This window comes from Callorhinchus milii, unplaced genomic scaffold (assembly GCF_018977255.1).
Source record: "Callorhinchus milii isolate IMCB2004 unplaced genomic scaffold, IMCB_Cmil_1.0 Scaffold2, whole genome shotgun sequence".
Classification (NCBI taxonomy): domain Eukaryota; kingdom Metazoa; phylum Chordata; class Chondrichthyes; order Chimaeriformes; family Callorhinchidae; genus Callorhinchus; species Callorhinchus milii.
The window spans coordinates 125,227,848-125,246,520 of record NW_024704743.1 but is presented as its reverse complement, the minus strand read 5'-3'; the positions used below and the strand labels follow the sequence as shown (position 1 = coordinate 125,246,520).

The 18,673-nt window shown below is 50.5% G+C and overlaps 1 protein-coding gene across 1 annotated transcript in view; it reads left to right on the top strand.

Annotated features, from left to right (window-relative positions):
* LOC103173493 (protein spire homolog 1-like) overlaps window positions 1-18,673 on the top strand; it is a gene marked incomplete in the record, with an annotated part of 80,412 nt that overhangs the window by 49,629 nt on the left and 12,110 nt on the right. The window contains 4 exon segments of the mRNA XM_042332424.1: window positions 8,003-8,169; window positions 10,128-10,218; window positions 12,009-12,151; window positions 16,552-16,689. Coding sequence (XP_042188358.1) covers window positions 8,003-8,169; window positions 10,128-10,218; window positions 12,009-12,151; window positions 16,552-16,689 — 539 coding nt within the window.

Below are 18,673 nucleotides of genomic sequence, written 5' to 3'. Positions count from 1 at the left end.
GTATTAACAACAGCAATAATAATAATCCTTTCATTTGTTACAGCGCCTTATCAGGTCTTCGAGACATCTCAAAGCGCTTCACAAAATGCACTGTAAAGTGAATTGACTGTATATTTTGTGGGTGAAACGCAGCAGCCAATTGCTCACAGCAGCGTCCCACAAACAGCCGTGGGTTGAGTGACCACATTATTTATATTCGTTTTGAAGGGATTATTATCCCTGGAAAAGTGATCTGCCAATCGACTAACAACCAAATAATATTGCTCACTCGCTCCATGGCTGTTTGTGGGGACGCTGCTGTGTGCAGGTCAGGGTGGGGGGAGGGAGGGAGCGAGGAGGGGGAAATGGTCAGAGGAAAAAAAGTGAGGGGGGAGGGAAGGGAGGGAGCGAGGAGGGGGGAAATGGTCAGGGTGAGGGGAGGGAAGGGAGGGAGCGAGGAGGGGGGAAATGGTCAGGGTGAGGGGAGGGAAGGGAGGGAGCGAGGAGGGGGTAGAGAGTCGAGAGAGGAGCTGAAGGCACGGTTGAAGAGAAAGGTCTTGAGACCGGCGTTGAAGGAGGAAAGGGAGGAAGCGGCGAAGGCACTGGGGATAGAGTTCCAGAGCCTCGGGACTGAGAGGCTGAAGGCCCGGCCACCGATGGTAGGGCGGTTGGGGCGGGGATAGTAGGTCGGAGAGGTAGGAGGGAGCGAGGCCGTGAATGGCCTTGTAGGTGAGGATGAGGATTTTGAATTCGATCCTCTGGGGGATGGGGAGCAGTGGAGGCGAGCGAGGGTGGGAGTGATGTGGTCGCGAAGCCTGGTGCGGGACAGTACACGAGCTGCAGAGTGTTGGATGATCTACAGGTTGTGAAGGGAAGAGTTGGAAAGGCCGATGAGGAGGGAGTTCCCGTAATCGAGCCTTGAGGTGACGAATGTGTGGGTGAGGGTTTGGGGGCCTGAGGGGTGAGGCAGTGGCGGAGTCTGGCATTGTTGAGGAGGTGGTGGTAGGCAGTGCCGGTCATGACACGGATGTGGGGGAGAAAGGACAGTTCAGGGTCAAACGAGACCCCCAGGTTCTTGACTGGCTCAGTGAGGTTGAGTGTGCAGCCGTGGAGGCTGATGCTGCCAAAGCCTGAGGTGCGGAGGCGCTGGCGCGAGCCAATCAGGAGGGCCTTGGTCTTGCAAAGCTTTTCCTAGCTTAGTGTCATCAGCAAACTTGGAAATTGTACTCCCTATACCCAAGTCCAGGTCATTTATATAGATCGAAAACAGCAGTGGTTCCAATACTGAATCCCTGGGGGACACCACTGCACACTGACCTCATCTCAGAAAAACAACTGTCGCTATGTGCGGTGACACATCTTCACTCACATGGATGGAGTGAGGAGGCCAAATGTATCTGTGACTTGTCCCAGCTCCTCCGTAAATTCACATCACTGTATTGTAACAAGGCGGTAAGAAGACTTTGTTCATCACCCTCGTTCTGTAACCCACACAAGGGCTAAACAGGAATCCAGTACCATGTCTGATGGGTTTGTGCTGAAGCACCTGATTTTCTTGTGAGTGTGAGTTTCCTTCAAAATGTTGATGCGATTAAGATTTGAACCCTTAAAGATTCTAAAGGGATGAGATAATGTAAACCATGATCAGCTGTTTATCGTGTATTGAACAGTAGAACTAGAGGACAAGGCCTGTGATTGAAGGGGGTAAATCCAGAACAAATCTGGGGAAACATCACTTCAGTGAGAAAGCGATTAGTAAAGGTATGGAACAGACTCCTGAGGGAGACAGACAGACGGTGGAAACCAGAAAGTGTTGATTGTTTTGAAAGCAAATGAGTTAGATTTCTGTTAGGAAATAATATCTGGGGATACAGTATATAGTTTGGGACGTGACATATACAAGCCAAGATGGAGAAAAGCGACTGAATGGACCTTAGTCTTCTCTCGATTTGCAAATTATTATGTTCTTAACTGTGGTGTGAACTTTGAGCCCCGTGTTGTTAATTTTCTTCTCTCTCCTAACCATGGGATTGTTTTTCTTGCAGTAATGCGGCCGCTTAGCATGTCTCAAAGTTTTGACTTGTCAGGTAAAGGCGGTCAGATACCTGATGTCTGCTCTTTCTTGTGATGTTTTCACTGTTGCCTTCATCGCCTCCCTCTCCCCCTCCCCCTTCTCACCCCTCACACCCCCCTCACACCCTCCTCCCCCCTCGCACTCCACCTCCCCCCCTCGCACCCAAACCTCCCCCCCTCACACCCCACTTCGCACCCCACCTCCCCACCTCGCACCCCACCTCACACCCCACCTCCCCCTCTCGCACCCCACCTCCTCACCTCGCACCCCACCTCGCACCCCACCTCCCCCCCTCGCACCCCACACCCCACCTCGTACCCCACCTCCCCACCTCGCACCCCACACCCCACCTCGCACCCCCCTTACACCCCACCTCCCCCCCCCGCTTCCCACCTCCCCCACCTCACACCCCACCTCCCCCCCCGCACACCACCTCCCCACCTCGCACCCCACCTCTCCCACTCGCAGATTCCACTGTGTATAAAAACTACACTATGCATTGCTGCTGATCTATCTCCCTGTTGCTGCTGCTGCTGCCTGGTCTGGTCTGCGTTGTGGTTTGTGTGGCTCTTTCCAGTGGCTTTGATGGATAATCTGATGTGGTGGCTTTTCAATGTGCTCCCAATAGGGAGCCATGGGGGAAAGGAGGGTCTGTGTCCAGCAAATCAACCAGGTCAATGGTGAATCAGTGGTGAAAGAGGAAGGAGGGGGAGACAGAGGGAGGGGGTAAGGGAGCGAGCAGTCAAATAGATAATTCAAGGTTAACAAAATACATAGCCCCTCATCAAGACGTACCAAAGCGATTCACAGGATATACTTTAAGGTGTAGTGACTGTGTATTTTGAGGGTAAAACACAGCAGCCAATTGCACACAGCAGCGTCCCCACAAACAGCCATAGAGCGAGTGGGCAATATTATTTGGGGGATTGTTGTCCAGGACACAGGGAAAGAGAAAGAGAAACTCCCTTCTCTTTTGCAATAGCCCCGCGGGATCTTTAACATCCACCTGAACAGGCAGACGGGACCTCGGTTTAACATCTCAGCTGAAGGTCAGCACCTCCTCTCTACAATTCCCAGTTCTCACGTCACATCAGTTAGAAAGTTAAGATGAAACACGACAAAGAGTCAAGTATTTCTAACTGCACCGATATTTGAACATTGATTTTTCCCAGAAACCCAGTTGAAAGTCTATTTGTTGTATAATTTATCACTTGTTTCCACACTGTTCTCTGGAGACAGACTTACTGTTGACGTTTTTATTGTTTACTGAAGTTCCTCTCAACTATTTCGCCCACAAAATACACAGTCACTCCACTTTACAGTATATTCTGTGAAGTGCTTTCCCAAGACTCAACAACGTGATAAGGTGCTATATTCTTTGACCGTGTCTTCTCTTTGACCGAGCCTTCAGCTCCCCTCTCGACTCTCTTCCTCCTCCTCGCTCCCTCCCTTCCCTCCCCTCACCCTGACCATTTCCCCCCTCCTCTCTCTCTCCCTTCCCTCCCCTCACCCTGACCATTTCCCCCCTCCTCGCTCCCTCCCTTCCCTCCCCTCACCCTGACCATTTCCCCCTCCTCTCTCTCTCCCTTCCCTCCCCTCACCCTGACCATTTCCCCCCTGCTCGGGTCATGACCCAACTGTGCAGCGCCTTGGGACGTCCTCCTGACGTGAAAGGCGCTCTATAAGTGGAATCTTGTTGTTGTTGTTGTTGTTGTTGTATATTAATGTGGCAGGATTATTATTATTAAGTTCAGAGTTTGTAGCATAGATTGGAACAGACAGATACTGAGCCTGTCATGTCCCGGGTCCCAGCTTTAACTTGATTTGTGGGACACTGAGCATTCCCTTCCAACAATCTAGCTCAGGGATTTCCTTGTGTGGGGGGAATGTATGGAATTCTTAGTTGGTTTGGAGACTCTAGAGCACGGTGACGGGTTTCGTGTGTGTCAGAAACCCGGCTGGTCACGGTGACAGGTTTTCGTGTGTGTCAGACACCCGACTGGTCACGGTGACGGGTTTCCGTGTGTGTCAGACACCCGGCTGGTCACGGTGACGGGTTTCCGTGTGTGTCAGACACCCGACTGGTCACGGTGACGGGTTTCCATGTGTGTCAGACACCCGGCCGGTCACGGTGATGGGTTTCCGTGTGTGTCAGACACCCGGCTGGCAAACAACAACAACAACAAGATTCCATTTATAGAGCGCCTTTCACGTCAGGAGGACGTCCCAAGGCGCTGGACAGTTGGGTCAGGACCCGAGCATTGGGGGGAAATGGTCAGGGTGAGGGAAGGGAGGGAGCGAGGAGGAGCTGGAGCGTCGAGAGGGGAGCTGAAGGCACGGTCAAAGAGAAAGATCTTGAGACTAACCTTGAAGGAGGAAAGGGAGGAAGCGGCGAAGGCACTGGGGGATAGAGTTCCAGAGCCAACTGAGCCATTAGGACAGAGCTTCTGTTCTGCAGTTTATGAATACAGTCCATAACAGTCCATCAGAAGACATGAAGGTCTGTTTATGTACATTAGACTCACAGTTCAGACCTCCTCAGTGGGTTTTTTTCAACAAATAATCCATTGCCCCTTCTACTGCCCGTTTCTTGTCCTGTAGCTCAGTGGTGAGTGCACTCACCTCACAAGAGAGAGGACCCGGGTTCGATTCCCGCCCAGTGCAAAACCTTAGGCAATTTTCCTTACTCCACACACCTCTGTTTATCTATCAGTAAGTAGGAACCAGTTGTTATTTGATTGTCAGATCACTTTCTGGCTGTAATAATCCCTCAAAAGTGAAACAAAAATTGGTCGCTCAATATTTGTGAATGCTGCTGTGCGCAACTGGCTGCCGCGTTTTGCCCACAAAATATACACTCAGTCAACTTCACAATGTGTTCTGTGAAGCGCTTTGAGATGTCTCAATGACGTGATAAGACGCTGTATCAAATGCAAGGATTATTATTATTTTTATTATCTGACCATATCCCTCAATCTCTTCTCTGTCCAGTTACACGTGTCAAGCACTGAGCTTCACTGGCCCTGCCTGGTAATCCTTCTACAATGGCAAGCTATGCAGGTTTAGCTGGTTAGACTCCAGCAGTTACCTCAATGCACTCTGGGGTCCCCAAGCCTTAGCATTCAGTTCAATTCAGTTACTGTGTTCAGTTTTGGGCACCACACCTCAGGAAAGATTTAGAGTTTTTTGAGGATGTAACTAGCAGGTTAGATAGGGGGGAACCAGTAGATGTGGTGTATTTGGATTTCCAGAAGGTGCCACATAAAAGGCTGTTGCATAAGATTAGAGCCCATGGAATTAAAGGTAATATATTAGCATGGATTGGAGAGTGGCTAACAGGAAGAAAACAGAGAGTAAGGATAATGTGGTGGAGTGCCACAAGGATCAGTGTTCGGGCCTCAATTATTTACAGTCTATATCAATGATTTAGATGAGGAATTAGAACTTAACATATCTAAATTCGCAGACGATACAAAGCTAGGTGGGAGAGTAAGCTGTGAGGATGACACAAGAGGAATGCAAAGAGATATAGATAGGCGAGGGGAGTGGGCAAGAAGGTGGCAGACGGAGTATAAGTGTGAAGTTATTCACCTAGATAGTAAAAACAGAAAAGTAGATTATTTTCTAGAGGGGGAGAGACTAGATAGTGTTAGTGTTCAGAGGGATTTGGTGTCCTTGTACACCAGTCACAAAAGTTAGTCTACAGGTACAGCAGCAACTAGGAAGGCAAATGGCATGTTGGCGTTCGTTGCAAAAAGGTTAGCGTACAAGAGTAGGGAAGTCTTGCTGCAGTTGTATAAGGCCTTGGTGAGACAGCACCTGGAATATTGTGTGCAGTTTTGGTCTCCTTATTTAAGAAAGGACATACTCGTCTTAGAGGGGGTGCAGTGTAGAATCACTCGGTTGGTTCCTAGGATGAAGGGTTGACCTACGAGGATAGGTTGAGTAAACTAGACCTATATTCTCTAGAATATAGAAGGATTAGAGGTGATCTTATTAGTAACCTATAAGATTCTTAAGGGTCTTGACAGGGGAGATGCCATGAGATTGTTTTCCCTGGTTGGAGAATCTAAAACTAGGGTTCATAGTCTCAAGATTAAGGGTCAGCCTTTTCGAACTGAGTTGAGGAAACATTTCTTCACTCAGAAGGTAGTGAATTTGTGGAATTCTCTACCCCAGAAGGCTGTGGATGCTCAGTCTTTGACATATTCAAGACTGAGGTTGATAGATTTCTAAAGTTAGAGGGATTAAAGCATAGAGGGATTAAGGGATATGGGGATAGGGCGGGTAAATGGAATTAGGTTAGAAGATCAGCCATGATCTTATTAAATGGCAGGGCAGGCTCGAGGGGCCGAATGGCCTACTCCTCTTATTTCTTTATGGTCTTAAGATATATTGTTATTATTATATTGGCCCTGGAGGGAGTGCAGCACAGGTTCAATAGAATGTGACCAGGCCTAAAAGCGTTAAGTTACGAGGATGGGTGAGTAAACTTGGATTGTATTCCCTTGAGTTTAGAAGGTTGAGGGGGGATTTGATTGAGGTGTTTTAAGATGATAAAGGGATTTGATAGGGTAGATACAGAGAAGCTATTTCCTCTGGTGGGGAATCCAAAACAAGGGGCATAGTCTGAAAATTAAAATCAGGCCATTTAAGAGTGAAATCAGGAGCATTTTTTCACTCAAAAGGGTGGTAGAAATTTGGAATTCTCTCCCCCAAAAGGCCATGGATGCTGGATCCAACCACACCTTCAAGAGTGAGGTTGATAGATGGTTGGTAGGTCAGGGCATTAAGGGATATGGGGGGAAAGTGGGAAATTGGAATTGAAAGGATTAGTTGAGCCAAGATCTAATTAAATGGCGGAACAGGCTTGAAGGGCTGGATGGCCTACTCCTGTTCCTGTGTTCCTATGGCTCTTGCCAACCTGCGGCTAATACTCTCTAGAATTAGCAGCGGGTGGTTGGGGAGGGAGAGAGCACATTTCATTCCAAACACGGGGAAAATTTCCATGGACATATGTGTAACTCCCAGGCAGGTGTGGATACTGTTTAAGCACAGTGATGAAGTGATGACGCACAGTCTGCACGTGTTAGACACTGTGGGAAACCCAGCTTTCAAATAATAATAATAATCTTTGCATTTGATATAGCGCCTTATCACGTAATTCAGATGTCTTAAAGCGCTTCACAGATTATACTATAAAATGAATTGACTGTGTATTTTGTTGGTGAAACGCAGCAGCCAATTGCGGACAGCAGTGTCCAACAAACAGCCGTGGATTGAGTGACCAGATTATTGTTGTTTTTTTGAAGGGATTATTACCCCTGGAAAGGGATCTGCCAATCGACTAACAACCATGTTCCTACTCACTGCTGGTAACCAGAAGCGTATAGAGTAAGGAAACATGCCTAAGGTTTCGCTCTGCCTGGGAATCACACCCAGGGTCTCTCGCTTGCGAGGCGAGGGCTCTAACCCCTGAGCTACAGTCCTGCACTAAGTCAAATTAAGACCCAGTTTGAGATTGTTCCAAAATCCTGCTCAGTCTTAAATTTGAAGACTATGGCTTTAACGCCATTTTGAGCCTCAATCGCATTGTGGATAGCGGGGGTTGGAGAGCGGGTTAGAGTCAATGTTTTGTAAACCAGTTAAACTCAGTTATTGTCAAGCTTGTGTGTGTCTGTATCGAGGGGGGAGGGAGGGAGAGATGGGGCAGTGAGAGAGAGTAGTGGGGTGGGAGGGAGAACTAGAGGGGGCGGAGGAGGGAGGGAGAGATGGGGGGGTGAAAGAGGGAGAAGCGGAGAGAGGGAGGGAGGGGGGCGGTAGGCATGGCAGTGTGGCTGTTGATGTAGATGGGAACGCTGACGGACACAGAGCAAGACTGTCTTGAGGGGAAAAAATCGAGATGTGGAATTAAACCCATATTTACTGATGTTTGTTTCCCTGTGCCAGCAGATGTGTCTACCCCTGAGAGAAGCAGGAAGCCGGTGGCCAGTCCCCTTTCGAACGGAGTCCCGACTCCCCAAGCAGAGGAGCCCGGGCTGAGCGGGTCCCAGGGCCAGAGGAGGCGACTGTTGAAGGCCCCGACACTCGCCGAGATCGACAGCAGCGATTCTGAGGTGAGGATGAGGCCAAGCCTGCCACCACACACTGTACATCACTGTGTCTCCCTCAACAACAACAACACATCAGATTTGCACACACAGAGCCGCTGACGGCAGGGGCACGTCCTGAGGCGCTGGACAGTCAGGGACTTGGACCTGAGCTGGGGATTGGGATCAGGAGGGGTGGGGGGCGGGGAGGGTGAGGGTAGGAGGTTGACTGAAATAATAATAATAATCCTTGCATTTGATATAGCGCTTTTCACGTCGGGAGGACGTCCCAAAGCGCTTCACAGAATAGACTGTAAAGTGAATTGACTGTATATTTGTGGGCGAACGCGGCAGCCAATTGCGCACAGCAATGTCCCACAAACAGTCGTAGATTGAAAATGACCAATTTATTATTGTTTTTTTTTTGTTTTGGAGGGATTATTATTAGGCTCTGTGTGGAGTAAGGAAACTTGCCCGAGGTTTCGCCCTCTGCCTGGAATTGAACTCAGGTCTCTCACTTGCAAAGCGAGTGCTCTAACCACTGAGCTACAGGACTCCACGAGGTGCGGTCAAAGAGGAGGGTCTTGAGATGGACCTTGAAGGAGGCAAGGGAGGGAGCGAGGGGGAGGGACTGTGGATGGAGTTCCAAAGGGTGGGGGCCTGACCGATGGTGAGGGTGGACGGGCGGGGGAGGTGGAGCAGACTGGAGTTTACTGAGCTGAGGTAGTGGACAGGTTGATATGGAGTTAGCAAGACACAGAGGTAGGGCGGAGCAAGGCCGTAGAGGCCACAGCGAGTGCTCGCCTCGCAAGAGGTACACACGACGACCTTTACACTGTCAAGTGTCAGACACCCGGCTGGTCACGGTGATGGGTTTCCGTGTGTGTCAGACACCCGGCTGGTCACGGTGACGGGTTTCCGTGTGTGTCAGACACCCGGCTGGTCACGGTGACGGGTTTCCGTGTGTGTCAGACACCCGGCTGGTCACGGTGACGGGTTTCCGTGTGTGTCAGACACCCGGCTGGTCACGGTGACGGGTTTCCGTGTGTGTCAGACACCCGGCTGGTCACGGTGACGGGTTTCCGTGGGTGTGAGACACCCGGCTGGTCACGGTGACAGGTTTCCGTGTGTGTCAGGACACCCGGTTGGTCACGTGACGGCGTTTCCGTGTGTGTCACACACCCGGCTGGTCACGGTGACGGGTTTCCGTGTGTGTCACACACCCGGCTGGGCAAAAAAAAGAGAGTTCCTGAGAGCCTTGGTTCAGTTCAATGTGTGTATGTAGTGTGTTCGGTGTGTGCAGTGTGTTGAGAGCTCGCAGTGTGTTGCGTGCGCGCAGTGTGTCGTGTGCGCGCAGTGTGTCGTGTGCGCGCAGTGTGTCGTGTGCGCGCAGTGTGTGTGTGCGCGCAGTGTGTTGTGTGCGCAGTGTGTCGTGTGCGCGCAGTGTGTGTGTGTGCGCAGTGTGTTGTGCGCGCAGTGTGTCGTGTGCGCGCAGTGTGTTGTGTGCGCAGTGTGTGTGTGTGCGCAGTGTGTTGTGTGCATGCAGTGTGTTTGTGCGCAGTGAGTGTGTGTGTGTGCAGTGAGTGTGTGTGTGTGCAGTGAGTGTGTGTGTGTGCCAGCTGTGTGCTGATGAGCTCTCGCTGGTGGAGTCCTGTAGCTCAGTGGTTAGAGCACTCGCTTTGCAAGTGAGAGACCTGAGTTCAATTCCAGGCAGAGGGCGAAACCTTGGGCAAGTTTCCTTACTCCACACAGAGCCTAATAATCCTCCAAAACTAAAAACAATAATTAAATTGGTCATTTTCAATCCACGACTGTTTGTGGGACATTGCTGTGCGCAATTGGCTGCCGCGTTCGCCCACAAATATACAGTCAATTCACTTTACAGTGTGTTCTGTGAAGCGCTTTGGGACGTCCTCCCGACGTGAAAAGCGCTATATCAAATGCAAGGATTATTATTATTATTATTATTATTTGTTGTGTAACAGGAGGAGAGACGGCAGCTTGTACACGGTGGCTCGAGCTCCTCAGCTCCGCAGGTGGATGGCAGTTCCCCGGAGACACCGGCCGGCAAAAAGAGTAAGTGCCGTTCAGTCTGGTGTCGGTGTCGGTGTTTGTGTGTAGGTGTTCGAGGTCAGCACCATCACGGTGTAGCCTGTCGCTGTGACGGTGATGATGGATGGGGCCGGAATATTGAAAGTAACAATGTCTTCAGTCAGTGCTGGTCCAACTGGTGGCCCGCGGGCCACATCCGGCCCACGAAACATTTTCCAGTTTCATTGTCCGACAGGCAACTCTGGGTGACGTGGAGGTCCCTGAGCCAATCAGGGGCTGGTCACCGGGGGCCCGGCCTCCACCCGGCACTGGGACTGAGGATAAAATACTGCTGATGCGGCCGCTCAGACCTCAGGGATGGTGACAGGTTAAGCCAAGCTCGAGTCATCAGCAGGTCCTGTGCCTCGGTTTATGGGGGAGGCATCGGGCAATTGGTCACTGGATAAACACAACACGTTGCCCTTCATCGGGGCAGCATCTCAGAGTGTTTAACAGGAATGGAGCCTGACACCCACCTGGTGGGAGGGAACCAGAAACACCATCAAAGACAAAGGTCTGCAAGTGTGATCTGAAAATAGGGAGGGAGGGCAGGAGGAGGGAAGAGGGGGAGGGAGGGCAGGAGGAATTCAAGATCCTCATCCTCACCTACAAGGCCATTCACGGCCTCGCTCCCTCCTACCTCTCTGACCTACTATCCCCCTACCTACCTGCCCGTACCCTCCGTTCCTCTGGCTCCGGTCTGCTCCACATCCCCCGCCCCAACCGCCCTATCATCGGTGGCCGGGCCTTCAGCCTCTCAGCCCCGAGGCTCTGGAACTCCATCCCCCAGTGCCTTTGCCGCTTCCTCCCTTTCCTCCTTCAAGGCCGGTCTCAAGACCTTTCTCTTTGACCATGCCTTCAGCTCTCCTCTCGACTCTCTACCCCCTCCTCGCTCCCTCCCTCCCTTCCTTCACCCTGACCATTTCCCCCCAATGCTCGGGTCCTGACCCAACTGTCCAGCGCCTTGGGACGTCCTCCCGACGTGAAAGGCGCTCTATAAATGGAATCTTGTTGTTGTTGAGGAGGGAAGAGGGGGAGGGAGGGCAGGAGGAGGGAAGAGGGGGAGGGAGGGCAGGAGCAGGGAAGAGGGGGAGGGAGGGCAGGAAGAGTGAAGAGGGGGAGGGAGGGCAGGAGGAGGGAAGAAGGAGAGGGAGGGGAGGAGGAGAGAAGAGGGGGAGGGAGGGGAGGAGGAAAGAGGGTGAGGGAGGGAGGGAGGAAGGGGAGGAGGCAGAGGGTGGACAGGAGGAGGTGGAGGGAGGGAAGGGAGGAGGTGGGGGGTAATGAGGGGAGGTTGTGGACTGAGGCTGCGTGAACAACACATACATTTACGCTAAATCCCCCCCGGCTCCATTGACTCCCCATCCCCCAGAGGATAGAATTCAAAATCCTCGCCTCGCTGTCAAAACCCTCCACACTCTCACCCCCTCCCAACCTCTGTGAGCTGCTGACCCCATATCAACTTGTCTGCTCCCTCCACTCAGCGGGCTCCGGCCTGCTCTACATCCTCCCCACCATCAGCGATCGGGCCTACAAACTCTTTGCCCCCAGCCCCTGGAACTGCATCCCACGGTCCCTCCACCCCACCCCCTCCCTTACCTCAAGGCAAACCCATCTCAAGACCCTCCTCTTCAACCGCGCCTTTGGTCACCCTCCTACCCCCACCCTCCCTGCCCTCCACCCTCCTGATCCCAACCCCCAGCTCGGGTGCAAATCCCTAACTGTCCCTCCTGACGTGAAAGATGCCGTGTAAATGTCATGTGTTGTTCCCTTGCCAGCCCCTCCAATGTTCCTGCCGATATCATCAACGCCACAACCTGAACGGAGGAAAGCTCCCCAGCGACGGCACTCCATCGAGAAGGAGACGCCAACTAATGTGCGGCAGTTCCTGCCTCCCTCCAGACAGAGCTCCAAGTCTCTGGTGAGTGCCCAGTGCTGAGAGAGAGGGAGAGAGGAGAGAGAGGAGCCACAGGAGTAGATGCACTGAGATACCAGGACACACCGTCAAAAACACTTTTGGGAACTGTTCCAGACAATGTCTTTTCTTTAATAAGTTCAGTAAAACTCGCATAAGTCATATCAGTCGGGACCATAACATTTACTATGATTTACGTGAAGTCCGAGTTACAGGCAAACTGTAGAAGTCATTTCAAATCTGATTTAATCAATAACGTGCCCAGCGCTCGTGTAATTCACTGCAGCCGCTAAGTGCGCATGTGGTGACGGGTCAAGACTACGTTTCCTGTGATTCAAAGCAGCCGGTAAGTGCAGAGTAATGGTGGGACTGGTTAGGAGATGATAATAATAATTCTCTTTGAGACGTCTCACAGCGCTTCACAGAATATACTGTAAAATGTAATGACTGTATTTTGTGGGTGAAACGCGGCAGCCAATTGTGTAGAGCAGCGTCCCACAAACAGCCGTGGATTGAGTGATCAAACATCTTTTTGAGGGATTATTTCCCCTAGAAAATGATCCGCCAATCAACTAACATACATTCCTACTCACTGCTGGTAACCAGAGGAGACGATAAATCCAGTAGTGCAAATAAACCAAAGTGGTTTTGATAGGAAACTGAATGAGACTCGGACAGGAAACTCGGGTGAATGTATAACGTGGGCGATGATACGATTTATAAAGATAAGACTTATGTGAGTTTTACTGTATTTCTGTGTTGTTCAGGTGCCCGGGCTAAGTGGTTTGTTGATGACCTTGCGATCCTGTTTTCCCGGCATGCACACAGCATCCTTGCTCAGGTCCTATTCCCTGGAAGGTGCCCTGCTCAGTGTAATGGGGGCTGTGTATTTTATGTGCAAGAGAGTCTATGGCAGCGGGTGGAAAACCACAAAGGTTTGCAGCTTTGCCTCTCTCAGCGGCCTCTGATATTGCTCCTTATTCACTGTGGGGGTGAGTGGTGTTGGGATGGACAGCCTCTCTCTCTCTGCTTCTGCTTCCACCGGGAAGTGATCCCAAGCTGCCTGTCTGTGCGGGAGCATGTGATATCTATCTGATTGACACCGATTTATGTCACCTGCCAATCAATCACCTTGTGCCAATCAATCACCTTGTGCCAATCAATCACCTTGTGCCAATCAATCACCTTGTGCCAATCAATCACCTTGTGCCAATCAATCACCTTGTGCCAATCAATCACCTTGTGCCAATCAATCACCTTGTGCCAATCAATCACTTTGTTCCAATCGCTGTTGCTTTTGCCAATCTTGGGGTGTTGTGCACCAGAGGTTAATATATAATAATCCTTGCATTTGATACAGCGCTTTATCACGTTGTTGAGACGTCTCAAGGGCTTCACAAGATACACTGTAAAAAGTGTAGTGACTGTGTATTTTGTGGGCCAAACATGGCAGCCAATAATACACAACAGTGTCCCCAAACAGTCGTGCATTGAGTGACCAATTTTTTTTGAGGGATTATTACCCCCAGAAAAGTGATCTGCCAATTGACTAACAACCAGGTCCCAACTTACTGCTGGTAAATAGAGGCCATAAGACCATAAGACGTAGGAGCAGGAGCAGGCCATTCAGCCCCTCAAGCCTGCCCCGCCATTTAATAAGATCATGGCTGATCTTCCAACCTAATTCCATTTACCCACTCTGTCCCCATATCCCTTAATCCCTCTATCCTTTAGAAATCTATCAACCTCAGTCTTGAATATGTCAAGGACTGAGCATCAACAGCCTTCTGGGGTAGAGAATTCCACAAATTCACTACCTTCTGAGTGAAGAAATGTTTCCTCAACTCAGTTCGAAAAGGCTGACCCTTAATCTTGAGACTATGACCACTAGTTTCAGAAATCTAGGCATGTGGAGTAAGGAAACTTGCCCAATGTTTGACCCTGCCCGGGAATCGAACCCAGATCCTCTCACTTGTGAGGCGAGGGCTTTAACCACTGAGCGACAGGACTCCACCTTATCAATGACCTCTTGGGCCAATCAATTGCTGTTACTGTTCCCAATTTGGGGGAGTTGGACTTTGGAGATTCAGAAGCATTGTTAACAGAGTCAACTCATATCCCTCTCAGTCACTTATTTATTATGGGAGGGGGGGACAAGGACATGAGTTGTAATAACTGTAGAGCACGCTGAGCTGCTGCCCCAGCTGCATGAGGGGGGCTGTATATAAACACAGGTGGTTGTTATGGAAATGATTGCCTATGATCTAAACCTGTAGAAAATTTCCTCTGTAATCTCTGTGATGTTTTTGCGCCGTGGGGTGAGTTATTATTAATAATAATCCTTACATTTGATGTAGCGCCTTTCACTTCAGGAGGACGCCTCAAAGCAATGCATGGCAAACACTGCAAAGTGTAGTGACTGTGTGTTTGGTAGGCGAATGCGCAACTAATTTGCGCAGTGTGATGCCTCACAAACAGCCATGATGTGAGTGGCCGATTGTGTCTGGGGGTTTGTTGTCCAGGACACCGGGAGAGAGAGAGAAACTCCCTTCTCTTTACCAATAGCCCCGCGGGATCTTTACCATCCACCTGAACAGGCAGACGGGACCTCGGTTTACCGTCTCCTCCCAAGGACGGCACCTCCCACAGTGCCACCCCCCCCCAGCGCTGCATTGCACATCACACCAGATATTGTCAATTCACATAATGAGCTCGAAACCAATACCTAACTCAGAGGCGTGAACGCTAGTAACTGAGCCAGCCCGACACCTGCCTAACTTCATAACTAATGTCACTAAGTACATAGATATTTATCATAATAATAATCCTCGCATTTGAGATAGCGCCTAATCACGTCTTTGTTGAAACGTTTCAAAGCGCTTCACGAATATATTAACTGTATATTTTGTCGGCAAAACGTGGCAGCGTTCCACAAACAGCCGTGGATTGAGTGACCCAATGTTTTTTGGTGGAGGGATTATTACCCCTGGAAAGTGATCCGCCAATCGACTAACAACCAGGTTCCTACTTACTGCTAGGTAAACAGAGGCGTGTGGAGTAAGGAAACTTGCCTAAGGTTTCATCCTGCCCGGGAATCGAACCTGGGTCCTCTCACTTGGGAGGCGAGAGCTCTAACCACTACACTACGGGACTCCACACAGGTAGTAAACAAGTCACCTGGGCAGAGGACCAGGGTGTGGGTTTAAGGTTGGAGTAATGGAATGTTGGGAGCGGAGAATAAAGGATTTACTTAATATATCGTTGTTGTGGGTTGAGAATCGTGAGTTACCGGTGAGCGCTGTGGGACTCCTCCCGACGTAGTCGCATTGACACAGAGAGAACAAACACGGGTTTAATCATAATAATTTAAGAATGGGTCTGTCATTGTCAAGACATCAAATAATAATAATAATCCATGCATTTGACATGGCGCCTTATCCTGTCATCGCGATGTCTCAAAGCGCTTCACAGGATACACTGTAAAGAGGAGTGACTCTGCCTTTTTGTGGGTGAAACGCAGCAGCCAATTGTGCACAGCAGCGTCCCCACAAACAGCCGTGGGTTGAGGGACCACATTTATCTCCGGTGTCAGTTATGCCAGACGCAGGATGTTTGAGGGATTCTGGGAACGGGGTTGGAAATATGCTCTGGGAATATCCATTAAGCAGGAGTGAGATTCCAGTTAATTCCAGCGCAGGGTCCTGTTACTCTGCATTTGGCTGTACACAAGGCTCAATGGCAGAGTTTGATGTGTGGAGAAGGAGAGCTCAGGTGTGCGCTGATCACTGTAAACAACCATCCTCTCTCGCAGCGTCGCTCTATAAATACAAGTTGTTTTCTTCTTGATCTCTGAGACCCTTCGCTACCCCAGAAACACACAAATTATAATAATAATATAATAATAATCCTTGCCTTATCACGTCATTGAGACATCCACAAGCGCTTCACAGTATATACTGTAAAGTGCAGTGACTGTGTATTTTGTGGCTATTATTACCCCCGGAAAGCAATCTGCCAATCAACTAACAACCAGGTTCCTACTGACTGCTGGTAAACAGAGGCGTGTGGAGTAAGGAAACTTGCCTCAGGTTTCCCCCTGCCCGGGAATCAAACCCGGGTCCTCTCTCTCCGGAGGCGAGCGCTCTAACCCCTGAGCTGCAGTAAGTGCAGCTTCACCTTTTCTACCCAGCCCTGGGACCTGTGATTTGATGTGATTTATTTTACCAGCAAACTTTAACTGAGATCAGGAATGAAATACAACAACAACTTGCATTTACACAGCGCCCTCCATGGTAGCATCCCGGAGCCCGGGGGAGAGGGAGGGAGGAGGGGGGAGCGAGGGAGGGAGGGGGGAGCTGGCAGTCGGGCGGTTTAAGCTGCAGAGTAACCGAGTGCTTGTGTTGCAGGAGGAGTTTTGTTACCCAGTGGAGTGTTTGGCCCTGACGGTGGAGGAGGTCATGCACATCCGACAGGTCCTGGTCAAGGCAGAGCTGGAGAAGTACCAGCAATATAAGGAGATCTACAACGCCTTGAAGAAGGGGAAGGTTGGTTTAAAACTGGTTTAGAGCCTGCGCCTCGCAAGCCAGAGGACCTGGGTTTGATTCTCGGGCAGGTCAGGGCGAAACCTTGGGCAAGTTTCCTTACTCCACACACACACACACACACACAGGACACACAGGACACACAGACACACACACACAGGACACACAGACACACACTCACACACTCCTCTATTTACCAGGTGTCAGTACGTCGTTAGTCAATTGGTAGATCCTGGGATAATAATCCCTTCAAAATAATAATAATAAATTGGTCATTTTCAACCCATGGCTGTTCTGGACGAGAGACAACTTTCTTCAGCTCAACGTGCGCAAAACTGAGGCCCTCCTGATTGGCTCACGTCAGCGCCTCCGCACCTCAGGCGCTGACAGCATCAGCTCCGCACTCTCCACCTCTCAAAGCCATCAGGAACCTCGGGGTTCCCCTCGATCCTGAGCTGTCCTTTCTCCCTCATATCCGTACCACAACTGGCACCGCCTTCCATCACCTCCGGAACATCGCCAGACTACGGCACTACCTCACCCCTCACGCGGCTGAAACTCTGGTCCACACCTTTATCACCTCAAGGCCGGAATATGGGAACTCTCTCCTCGTCGGCCTTCCCGGCCCTCCCTCCACACTGCAGGTCATTCAGAACTCTGCAGCTCATGTACTGTCCCGCACCAGACACCGCGACCACATCACTCCCACCCTCACCCTCACCCTCACCCTCACCCTCGCCCTCACCCTCGCCCTCGCTCGCCTCCACTGGCTCCCCATCCCCCAGAGGATCGAATTCAAGATCCTCATCCTCACCTACAAGGCCATTCACGGCCTCACTCCCTCCTACCTCTCCGACCTACTATCCCCCACTCACCTGCCCGTACCCTCCGTTCCTCTGGCTCCGGTCTGCTCCACATCCCCCGCCCCAACCGCCCGACCATCGGTGGCCTTCAGCCTCTCAGCCCCGAGGCTCTGGAACTCCATCTCCAGTGCCTTCGCCGCTTCCTCCGTTTCCTCCTTCAAGGCCGGTCTCAAGACCTTTCTCTTTGACCTTCAGCCTTCAGCTCCACTCTCAACTCTCTACCCCTCCTCGCCCCTCCCTTCCCTCCCCTCACCCTGACCATCTCCCCCCTCCTCGCTCCCTCCCTCCCCTCCCCTCACCATTTTCCCCCCAATCCTCGGGTCCTGATCCAACTGTCCAGCGCCTTGGGACGTCCTCCCGACGTGAAAGGAATGGAATCTTGTTGTTGTTGTTGTTTGTGGGACACTGCTGTGCGCAATTGGCTGCTGCGTTTCACCGACAATTATACAGTCAATTCACTTTACAGTATATGCTGTGAAGCGCTTTGAGACATCTCGAAGATGTGATAAGGCGCTGTAACAAATGCCAGGATTATTATTATTAAAACACAAAGAAAATGAAGGGCATTGAACCCACACAGGGATTGGGTAGAGGAAGGAAAACAACCACTTGTCAGTAGAGAGGAATCGGGGTGGGGGGGGTTCTACCGAGCCACTGGCTACAGACTGGCCTTGTGACTTCATAATGGGTCTGTCAGTGTGAAGACATCAGTTAATAGTAATAATAATAATCTTTGCATTTGATACAGCACCTTATCATTATTATTATTACCACCTTGTCCAGATGTTCCAAAGTACTTTAAATATTCTACTCTTTTATGATTTCTTTTTTGGGGCTTTGTTTTGTTTAACGCAATTATAATAATAATAATAATCCTTGCATTTGATATAGCGCTTTTCACGTCGGGAGGACGTCCCAAAGCGCTTCACAGAACACACTGTAAAGTGAATTGACTGTATATTTGTGGGCGAACGCGGCGGCCAATTGCGCACAGCAATGTCCCACAAACAGTCGTAGATTGAAAATGACCAATTTATTATTGTTTTTGGGTTTTGGAGGATTATTATTAGGCTCTGTGTGGAGTAAGGAAACTTGCCCAAGGTTTCGCCCTCTGCCTGGAATTG